This window comes from Heliangelus exortis, chromosome 5 (assembly GCF_036169615.1).
Source record: "Heliangelus exortis chromosome 5, bHelExo1.hap1, whole genome shotgun sequence".
Classification (NCBI taxonomy): domain Eukaryota; kingdom Metazoa; phylum Chordata; class Aves; order Apodiformes; family Trochilidae; genus Heliangelus; species Heliangelus exortis.
The window spans coordinates 15,488,475-15,509,120 of NC_092426.1; the positions used below are offsets into that span (position 1 = coordinate 15,488,475).

The window sequence follows — 20,646 nt, forward strand, 5'->3', positions numbered from 1 at the left end:
GACTTTGCTCAGTAGTTCCTCTGCCAGATACCTTTCTACTCAAAGTAGCACATTCACTTGTTACTGCTGACTGCTTAGTATCTTGTCCCTCATATTATTAGTTGCAAAAGAACTGAGTCAGCGCTTACTCTGTATGCTGGCCTGTGTAGAAAAGTAAGATTTTATTTTAATTCTATTAATTTTTTCTAGCATTACATATATGCAACTACTTCAAAAATATGTAGCATCAGTACAGCCTCTTTCATCTTTGACTTGACAAATGTTAAGATTACTGTGCTAAACACTTTGTTACACAGCTTAATCCAAGAGCTCAATAATGACAAACAGTTCTCCAAATAATTGCCAAAGTTTAGTTTTCAAATATCCTTGAAACTGAAAAAAAAATTATGTATAAAAAGTAAAATAATTACAGTGTAAGCATACAGTTCTGAGCTGTGTGAAGACCTTTCATGGGCATAAGCACAGCTGTAATTTTGTGGCGGTAGTGGTTTGAGAGTGGAATGTATAATTCTAAAATAAGATTTTTTTTTTCTTTAAATTGCTATCTGTATAGTGCAAACAGAAATAGTATTCTGTGTATATTTAAACCAGATGTACAACTGAAATCAGGAAACTGCTAATAACTTCAAGTTATTAACATGTGGTGCCATCTGTCTTAACTCAGTAACCCTAAGCACCTGTATTTTCAACCCTCCTGTGCTATGTCTCCCGTTTCTTCTGAATCTGCTCCACATCCCCTTAGGAAACTTAAATATCCTCTGTCTCTTCTTCATAAGATGTGTACTCTGTGCAGAAATAAAACCTAATGCAGCAGTGGGTACAAAGAAACTGCAGCAGACTCATCAGAACACCTGCCTCTGGGATGCTTCACTTTTTGCTTCTCTGCCAGAGGAGCTGCTCCCAGTTCTGGCACCTTCTCTACCTTGCTTGGTAGGGCCAAAGTGGTGGCTGAGAGCAGCCACCCACTGCTTCCCACCTTCTCTGTGAGCCAGAAAGTGATGCTTTGCTGCCCTCATCCTGTGCTGGGTAGCTGACTACCAATAATATGTCACAGCTTCTGTTTTTGCTTCTTTCCATGGTCTGCCTCAGGAGTGCAAAGTGACACATTAAAATCTGACCTTAGTTACAGTTTTTAGGCTTCTACGAATCTGATCTAAACAATAGTGACTCAAATTCAAATCTGCAACTTTAAAATGTGCTAAACAGTCAGTAATGTATATTAACCAAAGGAGTTTCTAGTAGGGTTGAACTAGTTTTCCAGTTGTTCATCCAGGCATGCCAGCAGACATGATACTTCATGTGCTTTTAAAAGCTAAATGACTATATAGTTGGAATCGTAAATCATAGTTAAAACTATTACACTTTTAATCAGAATTTAACCCTGTTTGCAACCTCAGTCTGTAGGGCACTTCTGGTTTTACTTCTTTACTTTTTTCTGGATTTACTTCTGCTTTTACTGTGAGTCATGTAACCTGTTGTGTTACAGATTTAGGTGTATGTGTAATTCCTTCACCATCAAGGTGCTTCTGTGACAACATCACTTTTGCTTTTGTTTCCTAGGCTGTGAAGATATTATTGCTGAGAGCATCTCACTAGACACCTTAATTGCCATCCTGAAGTGGAGCTCTCAGCCATACGGTTCCAAGTGGGTCCATCGACAAGCACTACATTTCCTCTGTGAGGAGTTTACCCAGGTCATGACTTCAGATGTCTTCTATGAACTCAGCAAGGACCACCTGCTCACAGCTATTCAGTCTGACTATTTACAGGTGACCTGCAGTGCAAATACAGCTGGTCCTGCATAGAGCAGGATAAGTGATACTATTACTAACACTTGGGAGTAGCTCTTTTTAAATTGTAGGCAATAATGGGTTTGTTGCACACTAAGCATTCCTTTTATAATATATAAAAAAATAAATTGAAGTAGGATTATGAAAACTGTTTTCTTCTTGTCCTGTTATGCAACCCAAATTGGTAGTAAATGCTATTGTTTAGAAGCCTAATAATAGTTTAGAAATGGCTGCAAGTTATTTTAAACAAAGCATTTCTTAATGTCACATTTGCCTTGCATGTTTAAGTGTTATAAAATTATGTGGTGGTACTAGTTTTGCTCTAACAAAAGTACATCCTAGTTGGGGACAGTGGGAGTCAATAAGCTTGTAATTGTTCAGAAGTCTTAACTTATTTTTGGAGAGAGGCATAATATATACTTTCTGACAAGTATTGCAGAATTCATCTTTTTTGTGACTTTCTTGAGTGATTGTGTGGCTTTAGGGAGAAGAAACCATACCGACAAACAGAAAACATGGATTTTTGGTGCCATTTGTCTTCAGGGGACAAATCTTTATAATGCTGACCAGCTTTTTATAGCTTAAAGATGACTGGATTTATTTTTTTCTTTTATTATATCTCTCCCAATATTTTGGGGTTTTGTTGTTTTTTTAAAAAAAAATTTGGAGGTTACTTAAAGTGTTCGGTATATTTATAAAAGCTTTGTTTACTATAAGCATTTCAGGAATTACAGTAGCAGCACTGTTGATCTTCCATGAGTGTATGTTGTGACTAAATTTCATACAGTAACTGTTAAGAATTAAATAGACAAATTTAAAATTTTCAGTATGTAATTTTTTCTTCTTAAACTGTTGAGTGGTTAACACATGCATGTAGTTATGAGCAAAGTAAAGTTGTTTTGTTTATAGTATTACTGAAAATCATTTTTTTTTTTTTTTTTTTTGCCTAGATTATAATTCACTCAGTTTGATGTTTTTTCCATAGCTTTCTAGGCTGTGTAGATGCAGAATTTGTAATGTTAGAATAGCCAAACACCCAGTGTTAAAACTACTCCTTTTAGTTAAATTTAATACCTATGGTAGACAAAATTTTTCTGTGGGACTTTTTTTCCCTCTTCCTACAGATTCAATAAGTGAAATGAATCTAGAAATCATAGTGGAGATATATCAGTAGAACTACCTTAAAGTATCTGGATGAAGTGGTACAGCAAGATCATAAAGTACAAATGTTTACTTCACTCTTGGTACAGTTGTTTCTTTAAAGTGGTGAAATACCTGGGTATATGATTTTTAGTGTCACACAGAAACAAAAAATGCAAACCCCTAAGCATATGCAGCTTGCTGACTTTCCCTTTCTACCAGGCAAGCGAACAAGATATTCTTAAATATCTGATTAAATGGGGAGAACACCAGTTGATGAAGAGAATAGCAGATCGAGGTAAGGATCCTTTAAACCACACAGTGCTAAACCAAATAAACAGAAATGTAGGGAAGTTGTCTTTTGGGGTTTTTTGTTTGTTTGTGGATTCTTTTTGTTTCATTTTGCTTTGGGGTTTTCTGTGGGTAACCTGTTAAGTTAAGGAACCTTTATAGAGCAGGTTTTTTTCTAAAGTGGATGTAAATGTATTAGCACAGATGCATATTATAATATGTACAGTGGTAACTTCAAGGGCAATCTTACATGTGTTGGAAGTGGGAAGTAGGTTAAATATCTTTCCAGAAAAAACAAATTCAAGTAACAAGATCACAAAGTGTCAATCAGGTAGTACAACAAGAGGAACAGAAAGGGAAGAATGTGACTTTTTAAAGACAGAGCAGTGCTGGTGTGGCTACTGTCTTTGGAGGACTGGCCATGTTTTTGAAATGCACTGTGGCTGCTTGCCATACAACTGCTTTGTCATGGGCATGTATGAAATGCAACAAAAAGTCTGATAAAATGTGTGCTTTTAGTGGCCTGAGTAAGTATTAACCTTCTAAATTCAAAATGTGGTATTCTAAGTGTTTGTCTTAAGGCAGACTGGAATGTAATGAGATAGTTAAACAGTAGCAGGCCTGGACTGGAAGAGAAGCTGCTTGTTTGGCGTAATTGTGCAGCTTCCTGCTCTTTGGCATTAATTTATTAATTTATTAAATGGACTGTCTCTCTTTCCTGGGATCATCAGATAATGTGATAAGCAAAAGCAGAAATAAGCTACACCAAGTTCTGTCAGATGAGGGCCAAACTTAGTCTAGTAATTTGGTCTAAATTTCTCAGTGACACTTCTGATTCTGTGGCTCTGAATATGTGATAGTGTCAGTCAAGTATGCAGAAGAATTAGAAATTGTAATGGGCTGTGGCCAAAACTTGAGCTGCCTGTACTGAAGGGATGATGGGTATGCTTGGCAGGTTTCCTGAAAGAGTGAAACTAGTCAAATTCAGCTTGGGCACAATACCTAAAATACAGGTGAAGACAGATAGTTAACTAGGGAGGGAGAATGACCCAAATGTGTCATTCATTGTCATAGTGCAACCTCTAGGAGGGTACCCAGTCTTGGCACAAAGAGGTATCCTGGGGCCACGAGAGGAATTTGAGTGGGCTTGACACAGCTATTACTCGGGTAGGGTACACAGGGAAACTAGGATAATTTATGCCAGTGGACTTTTTAGGCCATAATTTGTAGAAAATAAGTGTCTGAAAACCTAGGCACAAAGGGAGAGTTTTGGGGGGATCTGCTAGCAGGGAGGTACACATGATTTCATAGCATAGCACTTAGCAGAGCTTTGTAAATACTTACTCCAAACACTTCTTTTTTTTTTTTTTTTTTTCTCTCTCTCCTTGGCTTACACTTTGAAACTGACAGCTGTGCAAATGACCTGTGCTAAACTGAACCTGTCCTCATGGATGCTTCCTATCAGATTTTAAGGCATGAAATAGTGCTGATAAACACTGTTGGTTTAAAATTAGACTTTTCTGTAACTCCCTATATCCCAGTAACTACATAAACCAAGTATTTCTTGTTCCTTCCCATAGAGCCTAATTTACTCAGTGGTACTGCTCACAGTGTGAATAAAAGAGGTGTGAAGAGGAGAGATCTTGACATTGAGGAGCTGAGAGAGATTCTGTCTCCACTTCTACCTTTTGTCCGCATTGAGCACATCTTACCCATGAATAGTGAAGTACTGAGTGATGCAGTAAGTCAGTAGTCTCATTCAAATATTATCTCTGGATTTTTTGTACTTCAGAATCTACTTTGTTCAGAAGGTTGTGGGGGCCTGGGGGTTTGTTTTTTTGTTTATTTTGTGTGGGTTTTTGTTGAAGATTAGCTCAAAAAATGTTACTACTCAGCAATACATGTATCCTTTTTTTTCTGGTTAAATTTTCTGTTCTTTAAAAAAAAGCTAAAGAAAAAAAAGTGCTGCGAGGGTTCATTATAAGAAATGCAAGTTCTTCCCATGTTCATATTTTAAAAACATAAAATTCTTTCTTTCTTGATTCTTAAAGATGAAGAGAGGCCTGATTAGTACTCCTCCTTCAGACATGCTACCAACATCAGAAGGTGGAAAGTCAAATGCCTGGCTGCGGCAAAAAAATGCTGGAATATATGTGCGGCCAAGACTGTTCTTGCCATACGTGGAGGAGGCTAAGGTAATAATAATTAACAACACTTGGCTATTGCTAAATTGGAATCATTAGGGGGTTCTGTAAACAGGGAAAGATTTTTGGTATGTTTTGTCTCTCTTTGCATGTACTGGCCTAAAATACTAACATTTTCAATTTAACAAGACTTACAAGATTGATCATCAGGCTCAAGTCTCTAGAACTGGTCAGAAAAATTTCAACAAAATTTTTTTTTGTCGAAATTGAAATGTTTGCGAGACAGATCTTGATGAAATTCCACCGGAAACAAAGCAACGTTCTGAGGGAAACCTCCCTGGTTTCCAGCCAGTTTGCCGGCCCAGCTCCTCGGCAGCCCTCCCGGCAGGCGGATGGCAAGGTGAGAGCCTGAGAGTCCCAGTTTGCAGCTAGTCAGCAGCCTTGGTGCAGATCTTTCAGGCTCCCCAGCTCCCACCAGAGCTGGGTGGAAAACTACTGTTCCACTCAGCAGAGGACTCTGAAATGTCATCTTCTTGTTTGAAGCAGAACATGTCCAAAGTTCTCTCAATCCTCCGCAAAATGGAATAAATATCTTGTGTCCAGTTTGACTGAAGTCCCTCAACCAGTAGCTTCTCTGTTTAATACCTTGCATGGGGACTGTTAAACTGAAGATCTTGTAGCTGATGGTGACATAGGGTAGAGATGGCTCTGTGTGGCACAGAAACGTGCCATGTTCTGTTTGACAGAATGGGACCATTGTAGGCCCCTAATGCCAGTGCTTAAGACAACTCCTCACTTAAGTGAAGAGGTGAAGAGGTCCTAAGTCCCAGCAGTGCAGGTCACTGCAGAAGAGGAGAAGGTGAAGATGTGTGCATTCACATCACTTACAAACTGGCACCACTGCTCTGGTGAATTCAGAGCTTTTGCCCAGTGCCTAAGAAAGTACTTTCTAAGGCTGTGAGTTGTTATTGACATCCTCTTTGAGGGAAGGGAAGAAATATAACTACTTTGCATTTTGGGCACAAAGGTTAGGGAGGACTAGGTGGCCCTAAAGCAACAAAGGAAGACCAGCTGCTTAAAATCTTGTCTTTGATTCTTGTACTGTTAAAACTAACAAAAGTGTAGGCAGCAGGTGCCAGGACTTGCTGGGTGATGGGCCCGGACGGTGCTCGCCCCACCTGTGCCCAGTTGGGGCTGGCCCAGGTGCGCATGCCCGGGTTCGGCAGGGTGTGGTTTCCGGAGCAGGCTCCAGAGCCAGGCGGATCGAAGTTAGTTCACTGATACTAACCCGAACCAACACGAGCTCGATTGATTCTGTTCGCGAACCGAGCTCGCGCCCACGGCGAGATTCGTCTCACGCAACATCTGGGCCAGCCCCAACTGGGCACAGGCGGGGCGAGCACCGTCCGGGCCCATCACCCGGCAAGTCCTGGCACCTGCTGCCTACACAAAAGTATGTTAAAGAACATGTGATAGAAGCTGTGACTCCTTTAGTTCTCAGGTATATGATATAGGAGTGCTTTAGTAGAAAACTTTAAATAAAAAGTTAATTTTGATTTGTTTTCCTCTGTCAGGAATCCTGCTTGTTTCTGTTAGTTTCATATTGTGCTGTTAATATTTTTACAACATTATTAGCTGTTTAACCTTAGATGGGGAACTGTCGTTCTATGGTAACTATGCTCCTGTTGTAAATCATTTTTCATTTAGCATTAAATGAGAATCTTAAAATGGCATGCATAAGTCCCTTTCTATTCCTTAAGACATCAGAGGGAAACGTTTCATTTTCAGCCTAGTGCCTCCTACTCGATGCCACTGGGAGTTGAGAGCAGTTGAGACCCAAGGCTTTGCTTGACCTCAAGGAGGTTACTTTTAGTGTGACAGGCACAAAATAAACAAAGCAACTTCTCCAGTCTTTATTCACCTGCCTCCTCTTAGCTCTGAAACTCAACTCTGTTCGTGACTAAAAAAATGGAATAGAAAATGCTGTGGAAAAGCCAAATACTGTTAGGGGCCTGGAAGGGTTATGGTTTAGACATTGCTGGAACTGTATTTGCAGCAGTTCCCAGTGGGTGTGTCTGTGTGAGCAGTGCCTTCATGGGGCTCTCTCTCTCGTGGCTGTCGTTGCAGTCAGTGCTGGATGAGATGATGGTGGAACAAACCGATCTCGTTCGTCTGCGGATGGTGCGAATGTCCAATGTGCCCGACACCCTTTACATGGTGAACAACGCGGTGCCACAGTGCTGCCACATGATTACCCACCAGCAAGTCAGCACTAACCAGGCCAGTCCTCCTTCAGTTATAGCCAATGAGATCCCAGGTAAGGCTGCTGCATCACTTGCAATGCTCGTCGCTCTTGTGCGAGTGGATGGGGGCCTGGGGCTGGGGAGGGGGAATATGAATTGCTGAATAGTGTGACTTAGCTCAGAAAGTAGTACTGCACCATTTGGGCTTCTTCCCATCCAGTGGTAGTCCTTTTATTTTTGTGCTACTTTGAAGACATTAGTTTTGGATGGCATAGTAAGTAGTCTGAAAGTAAGCTACTGGAGGGGATATTATTTTAATCTGCTTCAGCTGAGTAATTTGAAAAACCTTGAACTGATTAAACTTACTATGGAACACTTGCTGGAACCTGTTTTTCTTTTTTCTCAGAGTGGTTCTCATTTTTCTATAACCAGTCATCAGAGATGGGTAAGAATGAGAAGGCTAGAAAATGGCAGAATACTGATTTCTTGTAAAATCCAAAAGCAGGGGAGTATAACTTGCAGGGCAGTCAGCTTAACTCAGTTTGCCAGAAAAATACTGGATGTAGGCACTCAATGCACACTTATTCAGTTTACCAAATCACTTCAGTTTTGAAGTCAAATCAGCTTCATTCTTTGTGTGGTAAAGTAAATTTTAATAGGTGGAAGTAGGTACACCTTCTCCTGAGTTCAGGATACTTGGCATCACATTCCCCATTGGCAAGCCAGGAAAATATAGTCATAAAAATACTATATTTTTTCATTTATGCATTTGATATTTTAGTGTTAGACTGCAAGAATATATCTAGTGGGATTCCCGATGCATTTTAGCTTCTCCCACCTTCCCCCTCCCCATTAATATGCAGTGTACATAGAGAGTACACTGGCAAAACTTGAAGCTAATGTCAAATTGGGAGGGTCATTGAGTATTTTGGAGGGCAGGATTAGATAGCTAAATGACCAAGATTAAACTTAGAATTCAGTGTAGAAAGTGGGAAACTTTGGGCATAGGTATGTGCAGCCAGCTTTGTCCATACAGATGTCTGAGGGAAGCTCTGGAGAAATGTCTGAAAATCAAGGCTATACAATCCTATAATGAGCTACTATCATGCTAAAATACAGAAACAAATGTGCCACAAGTCATGTGAAGTAATTTGGTCACAGGTGTAGCATTGTGTTTCATCAAATTTGCATAAACTTTTGGCATCCATTTTTAGATCAAAGTATCATATTACAGTAGATATGGATCAGTTTGGGAGTCTCCAGAAAAGCAATAACATGGACGTGCCACCAAAAAAGCAGTCATCTTCCTCTCTCTATACCGCTCCCCATCCACCATTTTATAAGCTCTTGTATATCAGTTATGTGTTTCTTAAGTCAACTATGTGGAAAGGAAGTAGATAGACTATTTTTACAGATACTAGAGATGGGACAAAAATAACTGTAAATTACTGCAAGAGAATTCAAGTGGTGTTAGGAAGATTTGAAACACTATACAGTTTAGCACTGCAGTTAAGTGTTCTAGGAAGGTTTGTGTGGTGTTTTTAGGTCTATTTGTTTCTTATGGTTTGGGAAGAGACTTGATAAAGCCTAGAAGGAGCTTCTGAAAACGTCTGTAATTTGATAAAAGTTCTAATTGTTTGTTTGGAAACTTACAGCAATGGCATCTCAGCAGTACATTACAGTACTCAGACTTTCCCATCTACAGAAAAGCATAAATATACTTGCTGTGAATTGAATGTTCTGTTTCATCAGAAGATGTCATTTTGATAACACTTTGCTCAATCTTAGTTTCCAAAGAACTTGGAAAGGAAACACCTTTTCAAAGGTGTTGGCAAACATGAGCCATCTTGACCAACCTGAAACTCCACTACAGCTTGATTCTGTAAAACTTAATATGTAGGAATTACTGCCTGCTCTTTGTTTTGGACAGGGATATGATCCCTGGGCCTGGCCAGTAGTTGGGGCACAGGGATTGTGTCCTGGTAGCTGCCTGCTTTGCTTAGTTCTGTAATTAAGCAAAAGAACTGATTCTTTTGCCAGTGCCTTGTGCTAGGAAGGGTGGATGGAGTGCAGTTAATTTGAGATTCAGGAATCCATCTCAGAGACCAGATGGAGCACAGGAACTGCTGGACAGAGCTAGACACCATCACCTCTGTGCCCCTTAGGCCAGGCTCTTAGAACAGGGGGTTCTTTACAGCTTGGGTATTCTCCATATGTCGCTTGCTTCTTCCTTTACCCCCTGCCCATGGGCTGTATTTGCATAAATACAATTGGCAGCATGTCTTGGTGCTCTTGTTGCAATGCTATTGTAAAATAAGTTCAGCCTCTCCTGAAAACTGTCCTACTATAAGGAGAGGTTCTGCAGGTAATTGAATCTCCTTAGATATTTTCCATTTTCAGTTTGAATTAGAAATCCTGCAACTGACTTCAGAAAATAGTATTTTTTTATGTGTAATCTCTCTTCCATGTGTTTCACATGAATACTGGTAAAAAAAAAAAAACCAAACTAGAAATTAACCTGGGTTTGAGTAGATAGCACTTTTTCATTTAAAACTTAAATAGTTTTTATGCCGACTAGCTTGGAGAACTGCTTCAGACTTCTATAAAATCTTTGTTTTTTCATTGTTAGCAAAATGCTGGTTGCAGCTAAACATCTGGCTGCTAAACCAGGATTTTTCAAAGCAATTAAGTGTGTGGAGGGTCTTGTGGAGGACTAATTTCCAAGCCTTTAAGGCTTGAAAGAACTGATGTATTTTTTTTTCCCTAGTACAGCAATTTACTTGGTGGGGGACAACTTGCACTGCTGATGCTTACCCTTCATTTATCAATGTAAATATTGTGAAATTGGGACCAGTTATAGTTGCATGGTGTTGGGTTTTCTTTCTGTAATGCAAATGTTTTTTCATAGAGTTCTTCTTGTCTGCTCCATTTAATTTTTATGAGCTTTCATTATGGACATCTGGTCATGCTAATATATAAGGCTTGTAAAGCTGGTGAAGGATCAGATGCCAGGACTTACATATTCAGTGATCTGGATTTGTCTTACATTTTGCACATTTTCCTGAGGGCAGAAAGACCACACAGAAATATCATTCACTGTCAATAGCAGCAAGAAGTGGCATGAGAAACTTTTGCAAGAGGATAAATACCCCAGATTATATATGATTTCCTTTTGGAAAGTTGGTTTGCTTGGTTTGATTTTTATTTTTTTTTTAAATTATTTCAATATGGCTGCATAAAACAATATAATTTTAACAGGTTTGTATTGGCTTTCAGTTAGTGTAATTTTTTAAAATGCTCTTTCTGTAGTTACTGGTATTCTGGTCTTGTGATTATAGAATTCCACTTGAAGTATGAAGTCTATGCCAGAAAAATCAATGAATTCTTGGCCTGTAGAATTCATGAGGGAACATTCAGTTGTTATTTAAGATATCCTGCCCCTACCTCAAATCATGAAATTCCTGCATCGTAAGGGGTTTAAAAAGAAGGCTGTAGTTGTGGCTTGTTCTAGCAGAAGCTGGAAAAATGGTATAAGTCTTTACGATTTGTATTATATTTGTATTATTTCGTGTGGCTTAATGATGCTCCAAGGAACATGTGTAAGTTGAACTATTTTTGGCAGGAGGCTTCTTAACAAAAACAAAGAAAAGAAAAGAAAAGATGCCAAGTCAGCCTGATGTTAGATTTTCCTTCAGAATTACATGTAACCATTGCTATCAACCTTATTGTCTCACAGTCCAAAAAGTAATCTCTGTTATCCCCATTCCATTCTCTGTTATCCCCAGTTCCCAGTCTCCTTGTTGTGAAAGAGATGATCAAACGGCTGCAGGAGCTGCGTCACACCGAGCAGGTGCAGAGAGCTTATGCTCTGAACTGTGGAGAAGGTGCCACAGTCAGCTATGAGATTCAGATCCGTGTGCTGCGGGAATTTGGACTTTCTGATGCTGCTGCTGAACTTTTGCAGGTAGGAAAAATTGCTGTATGAGAGACCCCAGACTCTTTGATTCTGTTCTGCTTATGAATTTACCTCAGTGTTTAAACTGTAGTAAGAGAAATATGTTCTGTGTGCACATGCAGGTTCAAAAATGCTTTGAAATGCCTTCGTAACTTTAGAACTGCCCAGGTGCAAATTACAGTGAGGTTGTTGCACTTGATATATGTGATTTTAAAAATGTGTAGGTGCAATGTATAAATATTTTTCTCAAGAGTTGTTGCCATTCAGGGTCCTCTTACTGCCACAGATTTTTGGGGATGAAAAAATCTGCCAAAGAGGCAGCTGATGAGAATAATTGAACCATAACTAGAAATCTAGGTTATGATTTGAATCGGAGAGGAGGAAGAACTGAACTCCTAATGGATACAGTAGATCTGCATAGTACATACTGGGACTGGGAAATTGGAAATCCCACTTCTGTTGTCTGCTGCTTTAACAGCAGTTGCATTTGTTGGTCAACTTATTCACACAGTGAATATGATGCTACTTATTTTATTAAAAAAAAAAAAAAAATCTTAATTCTCTAGTAAGCTGTAATCACCTCAAGTGTTGCTGAGGTTTTAGGTGGCACAACTAGGCCGTTGTGTTCTTGCAGATTTCTAGTTTCCAGTGTGTGTTAGCTCAGGAGTTTTTTCTGCATGACTTCCTACTTTGCTTTGCTACATGCATGTATTTTACCTTTGCAGAATCCTCACAAATTCTTTCCTGATGAGCGATTTGGGGACGAAAGCCCACTCCTGACTGTGAGGCAGTCTGGACGATGTCGCGTTAACAGCACTCCCGCCGTAGAAACCATGTTTACAGAACTGGACTCTTTTGTGGCCTTCCATCCACCATTGCCCCCTCCTCCACCTCCATACCACCCACCAGCAACTCCTATTCATAACCAGTTCAAAGTGGGCTTGAAACAAAGGGTGCCAAGTCAACATCCCTCCCGTTCCTTTTCTTACCCCTGTAATCACTCAGTGTTCCACTCCCGCACTGCTCCCAAGGTCGCCCCGCCTGTCTACTTGCCCAGTGTTAAAGCAGCACCTCCTGACTGCACCAGCACTGCAGGTCTGGGGAGACAAACGGTGGCTGCAGCAGCAGCAGTGATGGCAGCTGACAAGCAAGTAGTAAGTACTGTGATGTTTCCTCTCCTCCCCATTTCTGGCCACTCAGAGTAGCTTCTAGAGAGGAGCTGGGTAGGATTCTTATGGTGAAGTAACTTGGCTTTTGTTAGATAAAAGAGCATCTTCATAGGTTTGGGGAAGAATTTCCTACCAAACGAGCTATCAGCATTCTGCATCCCAAAGACATACCCTAATCCCTGAGAGAATGAGTGTTCCAGGGACTGGAGCATTTTGGAAGGGCAAGTGGGAATCGTTCATCTCATGAAATAATAGTTTGCTCTACATTTAAACAAAGTGTAAGTCAGCTTCAATAGTGGGCTGCATGCTATAATTCATGGGTAGAAATATGATGGTGTTTTGACTATTAATAGGTAAGCTGAACTGGAGTAAACAGATATGTATAAAGAGAACCTGTGGAGAACATGAAGGTCTTAAAGCTGGGAAGATGTTAAAATGAACCCGCAAGCATAAATAGGTAGCTACAAATACAAAAGGGTTTATCAGGGCATTTAAAGGCAGTCATTGTAGATGCTGAACTACAGTATGATGCAATGAAAACATTTAAGGCTAAGGCATGGGTTGGTGAAGTACATGAAATGCTAAATGAAGAATTCAGTTATTTATTTCTTCAGCGATAGGAACAGTTCCAGTGCCCTGTTGTCATATTGGAAACCTGCTCTTTAAATGCAAATTTAACCTGGAAACATGGAATTTTATTATTTTTTTTTTTCCGTGTGGCAGTTGTCACAAATATATTGCATTCCTTTTTATATTTTAGGTAAAAATATTTAATTTCAAAGCAGAGCTGTTCCCTGCTTGGTCAGTTGTATGTTTTGTAGCATAATCTGATCTCTCCTGATCAATACTGACTTCACTAAGGAAACCACCTAGTCATCTTCTGCACATCAGAAACATTTCTGCAAGAATGTTTCTATTAAAATGCAAGGAGAAACAAGCTTAATATGGGTGGATATTTTTGTTCTGCCTTCTTTCTGTATTTTGTGAGTCATTAGTAATCAATGATTACTGAAATTGCTTTCATTAGAAATGATGAATAGAAGTAGAAACTTTAACTCTTCAGTCTGGAAGACTGCATGATGCTTGTTGCATGGCAGGATTGCTCAGAGGTGCAGGCAAGAAGAAAGCCGCGTGGTGACTGCCGCGCTTTGTGGATCTCACCAGCACCCTGACTGATGCTTCCCCCTAAGCACTGAGGCAGTTGTGCATACGTGTGTGCATGCAATTAAGAAATTGCATGCAAAAATTTTAGGCAAGCAGAGGTGTTGCATCAATAGTGACAATGTAGATGTTTCATGGCTTCCCTGCACTGCAGCTGTGTGCTGTAACAAACCATTGTTTAAGATCTGCACAGAGTACCTTGTTAAGTTTGGTAAGTGCAGGTGGCTTAAAGCAGGCTTACTTGTGAGAATTTAACTGTACATTGCCCTTTACTGCACATTCAAGCCTTTTAAGAAGGAGCTATTATTGTGGCACAACAGCTTTGTGAAGGAAAGAAATCATAAGTGAGCAGGAAGGTGGAGGTTGTAGGATACCTGTGTTCTTTAAACAGTGTAGGAAACTTGCAGGCTGCAGTTGGTTTAGGCAAAGGCAAATTAGGGAAATGCTGTTTTGAATGACAGAAAGTGTTCAAAATTGAGTTTGTGTTTAGCTTTTTCTTCATTTCCATAGATCAATTTCTTTTCTTTTCCAGTGTACTCAGCCCTTACTGAATGAACTGATGCCAGATATCGCAATGGGTGTCTCAGCAATGTCTTTAAAGGACAGAAGATTACCTGAGCTCACGGTCAACACAGAACTAAGCCAGACAGTTACAGAGGTAGGGCCCGGTCCCCCCCAGCACATTTCATGTATTCAGAACAGACACATGCCCACTTCTCGAAAGAAACATGCAATAGAGCAAAAAATAGATACTCGAGAAAATCAGCAGGAATATCCTGACTTCTACGACTTCTCCAATGCTGCATGCAGACCCTCTACTCCAGCACCCAACAGGCACAGCCCTTCGCCTTCACAAGGCATCTATTTTGGCCCAGATTTGTACAGCCACAACAAGGCATCACCAAGTGGCTTAAAGTCAGCCTATCTACCTTCCCAGATATCTCCCAAAAAGCAAGAGGACTCTAGGAGGGAATACCTGCTCTCCCAAGATGGGCATCAACACAGACAAAAGAATGAGCCAATACACCTCGATGTCTTAGAACAACCTCCCCAGCGACTGGACTTGGCGTTGGCTGCCCAGGAAAATGCTGGTAATGGCCCAGTTCACATCAGGGGCAGAACAAAAATGGAAACAGATTTAACCTATGGGCTAACCTCCAACAGACCTTCACTCTCTGCATACACCTCTGAAATGCCAGAAGAGAGACCCAGTAGGAGAATGGCAGATGATGAGCCATTGGAACACGGGGCACAGAGAAATGCAGATTTGGAAAGGGAAGATGCAGTAAGCAGAGGAAGGAGGTCTCCAAACAAACCAGACTTCCTGTATAAAAAATCTGCCCTATGAAACAAACCTCCACTATTTCTCTGTGCCTAAGAGTTGTAAACATACCATTTTTGCAACTTTTGGCCTGACTTCTGTCAGACAAATTCATTCATGCCAGCAGAAAAATTCAGTTTCGTTCACTTCTTTTGTACATACATTGCTTTATTAGAGACAGCATGTTACCAGTTTATTTTTAATGCTGCTTCTGGTTTTACCTTGTGGGAATTTTTTTGTTTTGAGCAAAATTAATTAAGCCTTTAAAAAAAAAAAGCTGGTACCTTTTTTCTACAACCTGGTAGCCTTTTGCACCTGTACATCTATTTTAGTGTATTAGTTTTGTACTAATATGTTGAACTTTACTGTCACATTTAAAGGACTGTATTTTCATACTTTTGCATTTTCCCTTTCACCTGCCAGTTCCCTATGTGCATTGGGTTGCACATTATGAAATGTATTTTCTTATGAGATAGTAACAATGTGTTTATTTTTTAATTATAGTAATTCCAAAGAACAGCTCATCAAAATACTACATTTTTAGTTAGATTTTTTTGGTTGTTTGTTTAGATCTAAAATCTTCCTGATTTTTATGATTACAGCAAGAATCCGGTCTAATGTTTTGTTAGAAAAGTTTTGGTAGCTGGACTTTGTCTAGCAAGCCCACTTGGAGAATTATATTTGGGTTTTTAAGCGTCCAGGGGGATATTTAGGAGTCCAAATTCCAGCGAAATTCACTGGGGTATGACAGTCTGATTCTGTTTGCTTTCTGGTTTAGCTGTGACCATGGAGAACTCCATTATCACCCAGAAGCACTTATTAGACAGACTAGAATTGTTCCTTTGCCCATGCAGAAATAAATCTAGAAATACTGTAAAACAGTGATAACTGTAAAAAAGTGATAACTTGTTCTTCCAGCTACCCCATACATGGTGGGAAGGGAAGACCGGAGTTGAGGATTAATGCTAAATCCTGAAGCATCAGGAAGACAAGGCATAATATCTTTGCTGTTGCCTGCATGGTAACCTTCCACTTGAGAAGGGTTTTTTCTCCAACAGAGGTGCTGAGGTGACTGCTGAGGTGACTGCTCATTGCCTTGCTTTCTCCTGCCTATGATTTTTAAAAGGGCTTCACTCTCAGTGACGTGATTCAGTGTTCCTTACCTGATCTGAAGTGTTGCTGACTTCATAATTGCAGCTGTTCTGTGAACAAAATCAACGTGAAGAGTAACTGTTCTAACATCATGAAATGTCCAAAGCTTTAGCACTCTTAAATTACACTTCCATTTCCCCAACTTCTATGTTTTTAAAGCACAGATGTGAGATTCATGCTGTTAACGTGATATGAAGAGGGAATTATAGTGATCTGGGCTGGCTCCCTGCCACTGCATTGGGGTTAACCAATGTAATGGTTTTGATGACTGTAATTATTAAGTGTATCCTTAATACTTACCATGCAGTTTTTACCACAGGTTCATTGAATTTAGGATAGGGATCTGATGCCACTGCAGTGTAGTGATTACTGGTAAAGGCCTATTGCTTGGTTTTGGTTTTTTTAAAATGCAGTTTCTATAATGAAGACTTTCCATATAGTAGAAAACTTTTACCACAGTTGTGAGCTAACAGGTACTTTAAGATTAGGTTGAGTTGTTCCCTGCAGTTCAAAATGCTTAATACTAATTAAATAGAAATCTTGCTACAACTTCACTTTTAGTTGATGGCAGATTCTTATCTGAACTGTTTCATTAAAGTATGGAAGGCCTGGTAACAAATGCACAATGTTATTGAAATGTAATGAATACTGCATTTCCAGACTACCAAATAGCAGCTAGATAAATGAAGATATAAGTGTTTGAACCAATAAATCCTAATGTCTCATGCATACACTTCTGCTTCTAGGAAAGCTCTGCAGACACTGCATTCGAGATGCAGACATGGAAAGCATGGTGTAGGACTGGAGGGGAAATTTAGCTGAGCTGTGTGGATGATGTGTCTTGTGGGTGAGGGGAGATGTGGTTTGGTTTTGTCCCCTCTGTCAGCCCTTTTAATCTGTTTGGGTTTTTTGGTTTTGTTTTTTTACCACAGAGAAGACACTTGGTGGTCCTGGCCTGATCACCAAGATACAGTATTTCCATGGGACTGCAGTGTAGAACATTGTTAAATGCAAGAAGGTGTCAGTGGGGGGATGGTGCTGCTGCAGGTTAGGGACTGAGGTTCATTGAGTTTCCTCTGAAGATTTGGGCACAGTGGTGTCTGACTGCCTGGCTCTAACCAGACACTTGGTCTTATGTGCACCAGCACTAGAAGCATTAACTTTCATCACATAGAAAAAAATCTCAAAACTCACTGCACTTACATCATATGTATGTTGGTAGCTTAATTACTAAAATGTCATAGCTGTCCTCAGAAGACTTACTGTTCTGGATAATTTATTTTTACCTGAAATCAATAGATGTACTTGGAGAAAACTATTTATGTTACTCTAGTTTGACGTTATAATGTGTGCCTGGACAGAGATGGGGCTGAAATCTGCAGATGTATCTTTTAAGCTTGAAATTTGTGGGAATGTGTCTGGTGAAGACTGAGAAGTTTTGGGGTTATGGCTTGAGGGAAATGATGAAATACTTTGGAATAAGCTGGTGAGAAATGCCTCTGGGGGGACAGGTCTGCATTTTAGAATATGAAATTGCTTCTGCAATCTCAGAAGTTGAGCAGTATTAAAAAGAGAATAAAAGTCCTTCTGAGGCCACAAAGACAATCAGGTCATGTAGACAATCTGCATTTTCACTTGTATATTTTGAGTTAGGAAGAAGGTAGCAGCTTACAGCAGCTGGTTTGAAGGGAGAAAGAAGGATTTTGTCAAATTACTGGAACGGTATTTTTGTACTCCAGTCTAGGATTCACTAAGTTTACTTAGTTGGATGTGCAGAGGGAGAGGAGGAAGACCATCTTTATTTTTCATGGAAGCATTATTCAGAAGCTGTTGTTCATACTACATCTCACTTGCACAACACACATACCTGTGCTACCTGCTACTTCTTGTTCTCTGTCTACTGAAACTTTGGTGCAGAAGCTCCTTGTTTACATGAAGCACTTTCTCATTAGGCTGGAAATTAACATCTTTTTCTCCTGTAAATTTGATGGAGATAACAGATTACTGGCTATATATTTTGCTTGACTATAGAGGTATAATCATTGTTTTCATGAATGAGGAAGACTTGTGCTCCTTGTTCTATTGAGAGCTCACGCTACCATTTAGTGAGCAACATGCAAAAACTTCTTATTCCCTTTTCCCTGACTCCCTCCTCTTTTCCTTGATATATGGATAAATAACTTAATTCCTGAAACAGATCCTTCCTTTGAAATGTTTTGTTGTTCTACGGAGTTACTGTAGTTGCGTGTTAATAACTGCTGTGTTGATTGGCAGTTTCTTGATGTATTTTTCCTGTTATTGAGGAGTTTAATTTCTGAAAGTTAAGGCTATAGCCACCTGTACTTGTAAGCCTTGTTTTTTGGTCCTGGTATGTCCAAAATGTTTGTCTTATGGGTTTCTTTGGTTTGGGTTTTGTGGGGTTATTGGGGAGGTTGGGTTTTGGTTGGTTGTTTTTTTTTATTTTTTTTGAAAGAATACTCATGCTGTTTGAGGCACTGTTCTTTCTTCTAATAATTATATGCTTCTGTGGTAGAGGTGATGCTGAACTCCGCTGAATGCAGGGAACAGCTGAGAGATAAAACTGTAAAACTGTATTTGGGGGTTCTGTAATTATCTGTACTGCCAGGAGGTAGCCCTGCCTTTGGCAATGTTACGGTTCTGTTTCTTGTCCTTGTGTTGTTACTGGTATAAAGTCAAGTGCCTTCAATGCTAAAGGCTCAGAAAACTTTCTTAAACTGACTTCATGTCCTATGCAAGTGTTTTTTCTACAACCTGCATAACCAGTACTTTGTAAAACTTGTTTACGCTTCAATTGTACATAGTGTTTTTTAAAAAAAAATAGTATTTTTATTTAGGTACCTCCAGACTTGAATTCTAGTCTTGTGTGATGCATTGTAAAACAATACATTTCTCTTTTGAGTACCATTACAGTTGTAAAAAGGTTTTCACTGGTTCTATTTTTCTACTGTTGCTGAGAAGCATGTAACACTGACTTTATCCTACATCTAGTTGGCATTTCAAATAAATGGCTTGTATAGAAGGTGCTTGTCTGACTTCTTCCAGTCATCTGTCACCAGTGCTGCCATCTGACTGACCCCACCATCCCCTCCCTCATTGCACCCAGCTCGCTGTGACCATGGACCTGGGGAAAGGTTTGTAACAAACACTTAAGTGCCCCCTAACAGAAAAGGCTCTTAAAACTTGTAAGGTTTGCTGTTTCTTCTGGGAAAAAAAAAGTGCATGATAATGCTTTGACCGTGGCAGATAAATGATACAAACCAGTGTAAAAAGAGGAATTCAAGATTAGTGGCACTGTACAAGCAGCTTATTGAAAAGGAAAAGCTCTTCAGTGAAATGGTTAAGGGAGTTCATCTGGCTAGAGCTTAATTGATTGAGACTATTCACTGCTACAGGCAATGGGATTTCTCACCGTTGGGGCAGTGGGAATTAGCCCTTGATCTAGAAGCGTTTATTTTCTCAGCAGAGCAGCCAGATAAAGGCACTCAATAAGTTCCCAGCATTCTCGAGTTATCCAGCATGAGCTGAATATTCATTGCATTTCTTTGACTCAAACAAGTGCTTCACCACTTCAAAGAGATGACTCAAGTTGAAAAGTGCGTCATCCAGCAGCAGGAAGTTTTGATTAGTCTCACTTTGCTGTACAACAGCAAAATACGTGGGTTATGCCCCGACATAAAGTGGGGGTGGGTAGAGTACTGTATGGTCTTAAATGTTAATTGTTGACACCTTCATTCCCACAGCGTGGAAGATGAGTTTTAAGAACAACTTCCTTAACTTAGACCAATCTGGCATTCAGTGTTAGAGGCTTTTTGTGCATTTTGCAACAGAGTTCAGAGCCAAAGTGAGGATGGTGCTCACCAGAGGGAGGGGAGGCCTAAGGAAAACAGCACAAGGTACCAAAGGGGGGAAGGGACAACCTTAGGGGCTGTGGCCACTTCAGATGAACCCTTCTCCAGGGCTGCAGCACAGGCTGGTGCCACACGTGGGCAGTGCCTGGCAGCAGAGCTGCCCCTCTGGTGTCAAGCAATAGCAACTCCTTTCTGTGGAAATTACATCATTTCTCAATCACAGTCAGTGGTGGGACTGGGCTGGTGTGGCTGTAGCATTGGCCTGCACCCTGTTAGCTGTTGGCTCATTTTTTCATATGGAAAACTTGGAAAACAGAGGGGTTTGGTCCAGAGTGATTCAAGCTCAGAGCTGGAACCCAGGCAAGTGTCAGGCCCCCAAGCCCCCAGCCCTTTAGTGAATTACCTGCCATA

At 40.1% G+C, this 20,646-nt stretch overlaps 1 protein-coding gene across 2 annotated transcripts in view; it reads left to right on the plus strand.

Annotated features, from left to right (window-relative positions):
* BTBD7 (BTB domain containing 7) overlaps positions 1-19,406 on the plus strand; it is a 53,808-nt gene extending 34,402 nt beyond the window's left edge. Inside the window, exons 4-12 of one of the 2 annotated variants that reach the window (XM_071745728.1) lie at positions 1,561-1,769; positions 3,153-3,228; positions 4,802-4,962; positions 5,273-5,416; positions 5,652-5,765; positions 7,493-7,682; positions 11,394-11,572; positions 12,289-12,717; positions 14,426-15,470. In XM_071745728.1, the coding sequence (XP_071601829.1) occupies positions 1,561-1,769; positions 3,153-3,228; positions 4,802-4,962; positions 5,273-5,416; positions 5,652-5,765; positions 7,493-7,682; positions 11,394-11,572; positions 12,289-12,717; positions 14,426-15,241 (2,318 nt within the window). In that variant the 3' untranslated portion in view covers positions 15,242-15,470. Of the gene's footprint in view, positions 1-1,560; positions 1,770-3,152; positions 3,229-4,801; positions 4,963-5,272; positions 5,417-5,651; positions 5,766-7,492; positions 7,683-11,393; positions 11,573-12,288; positions 12,718-14,425 lie in introns of both variants that reach the window. The other variant, XM_071745729.1, reaches the window with a different exon arrangement.
* Positions 19,407-20,646: the final 1,240 nt, after the last annotated feature.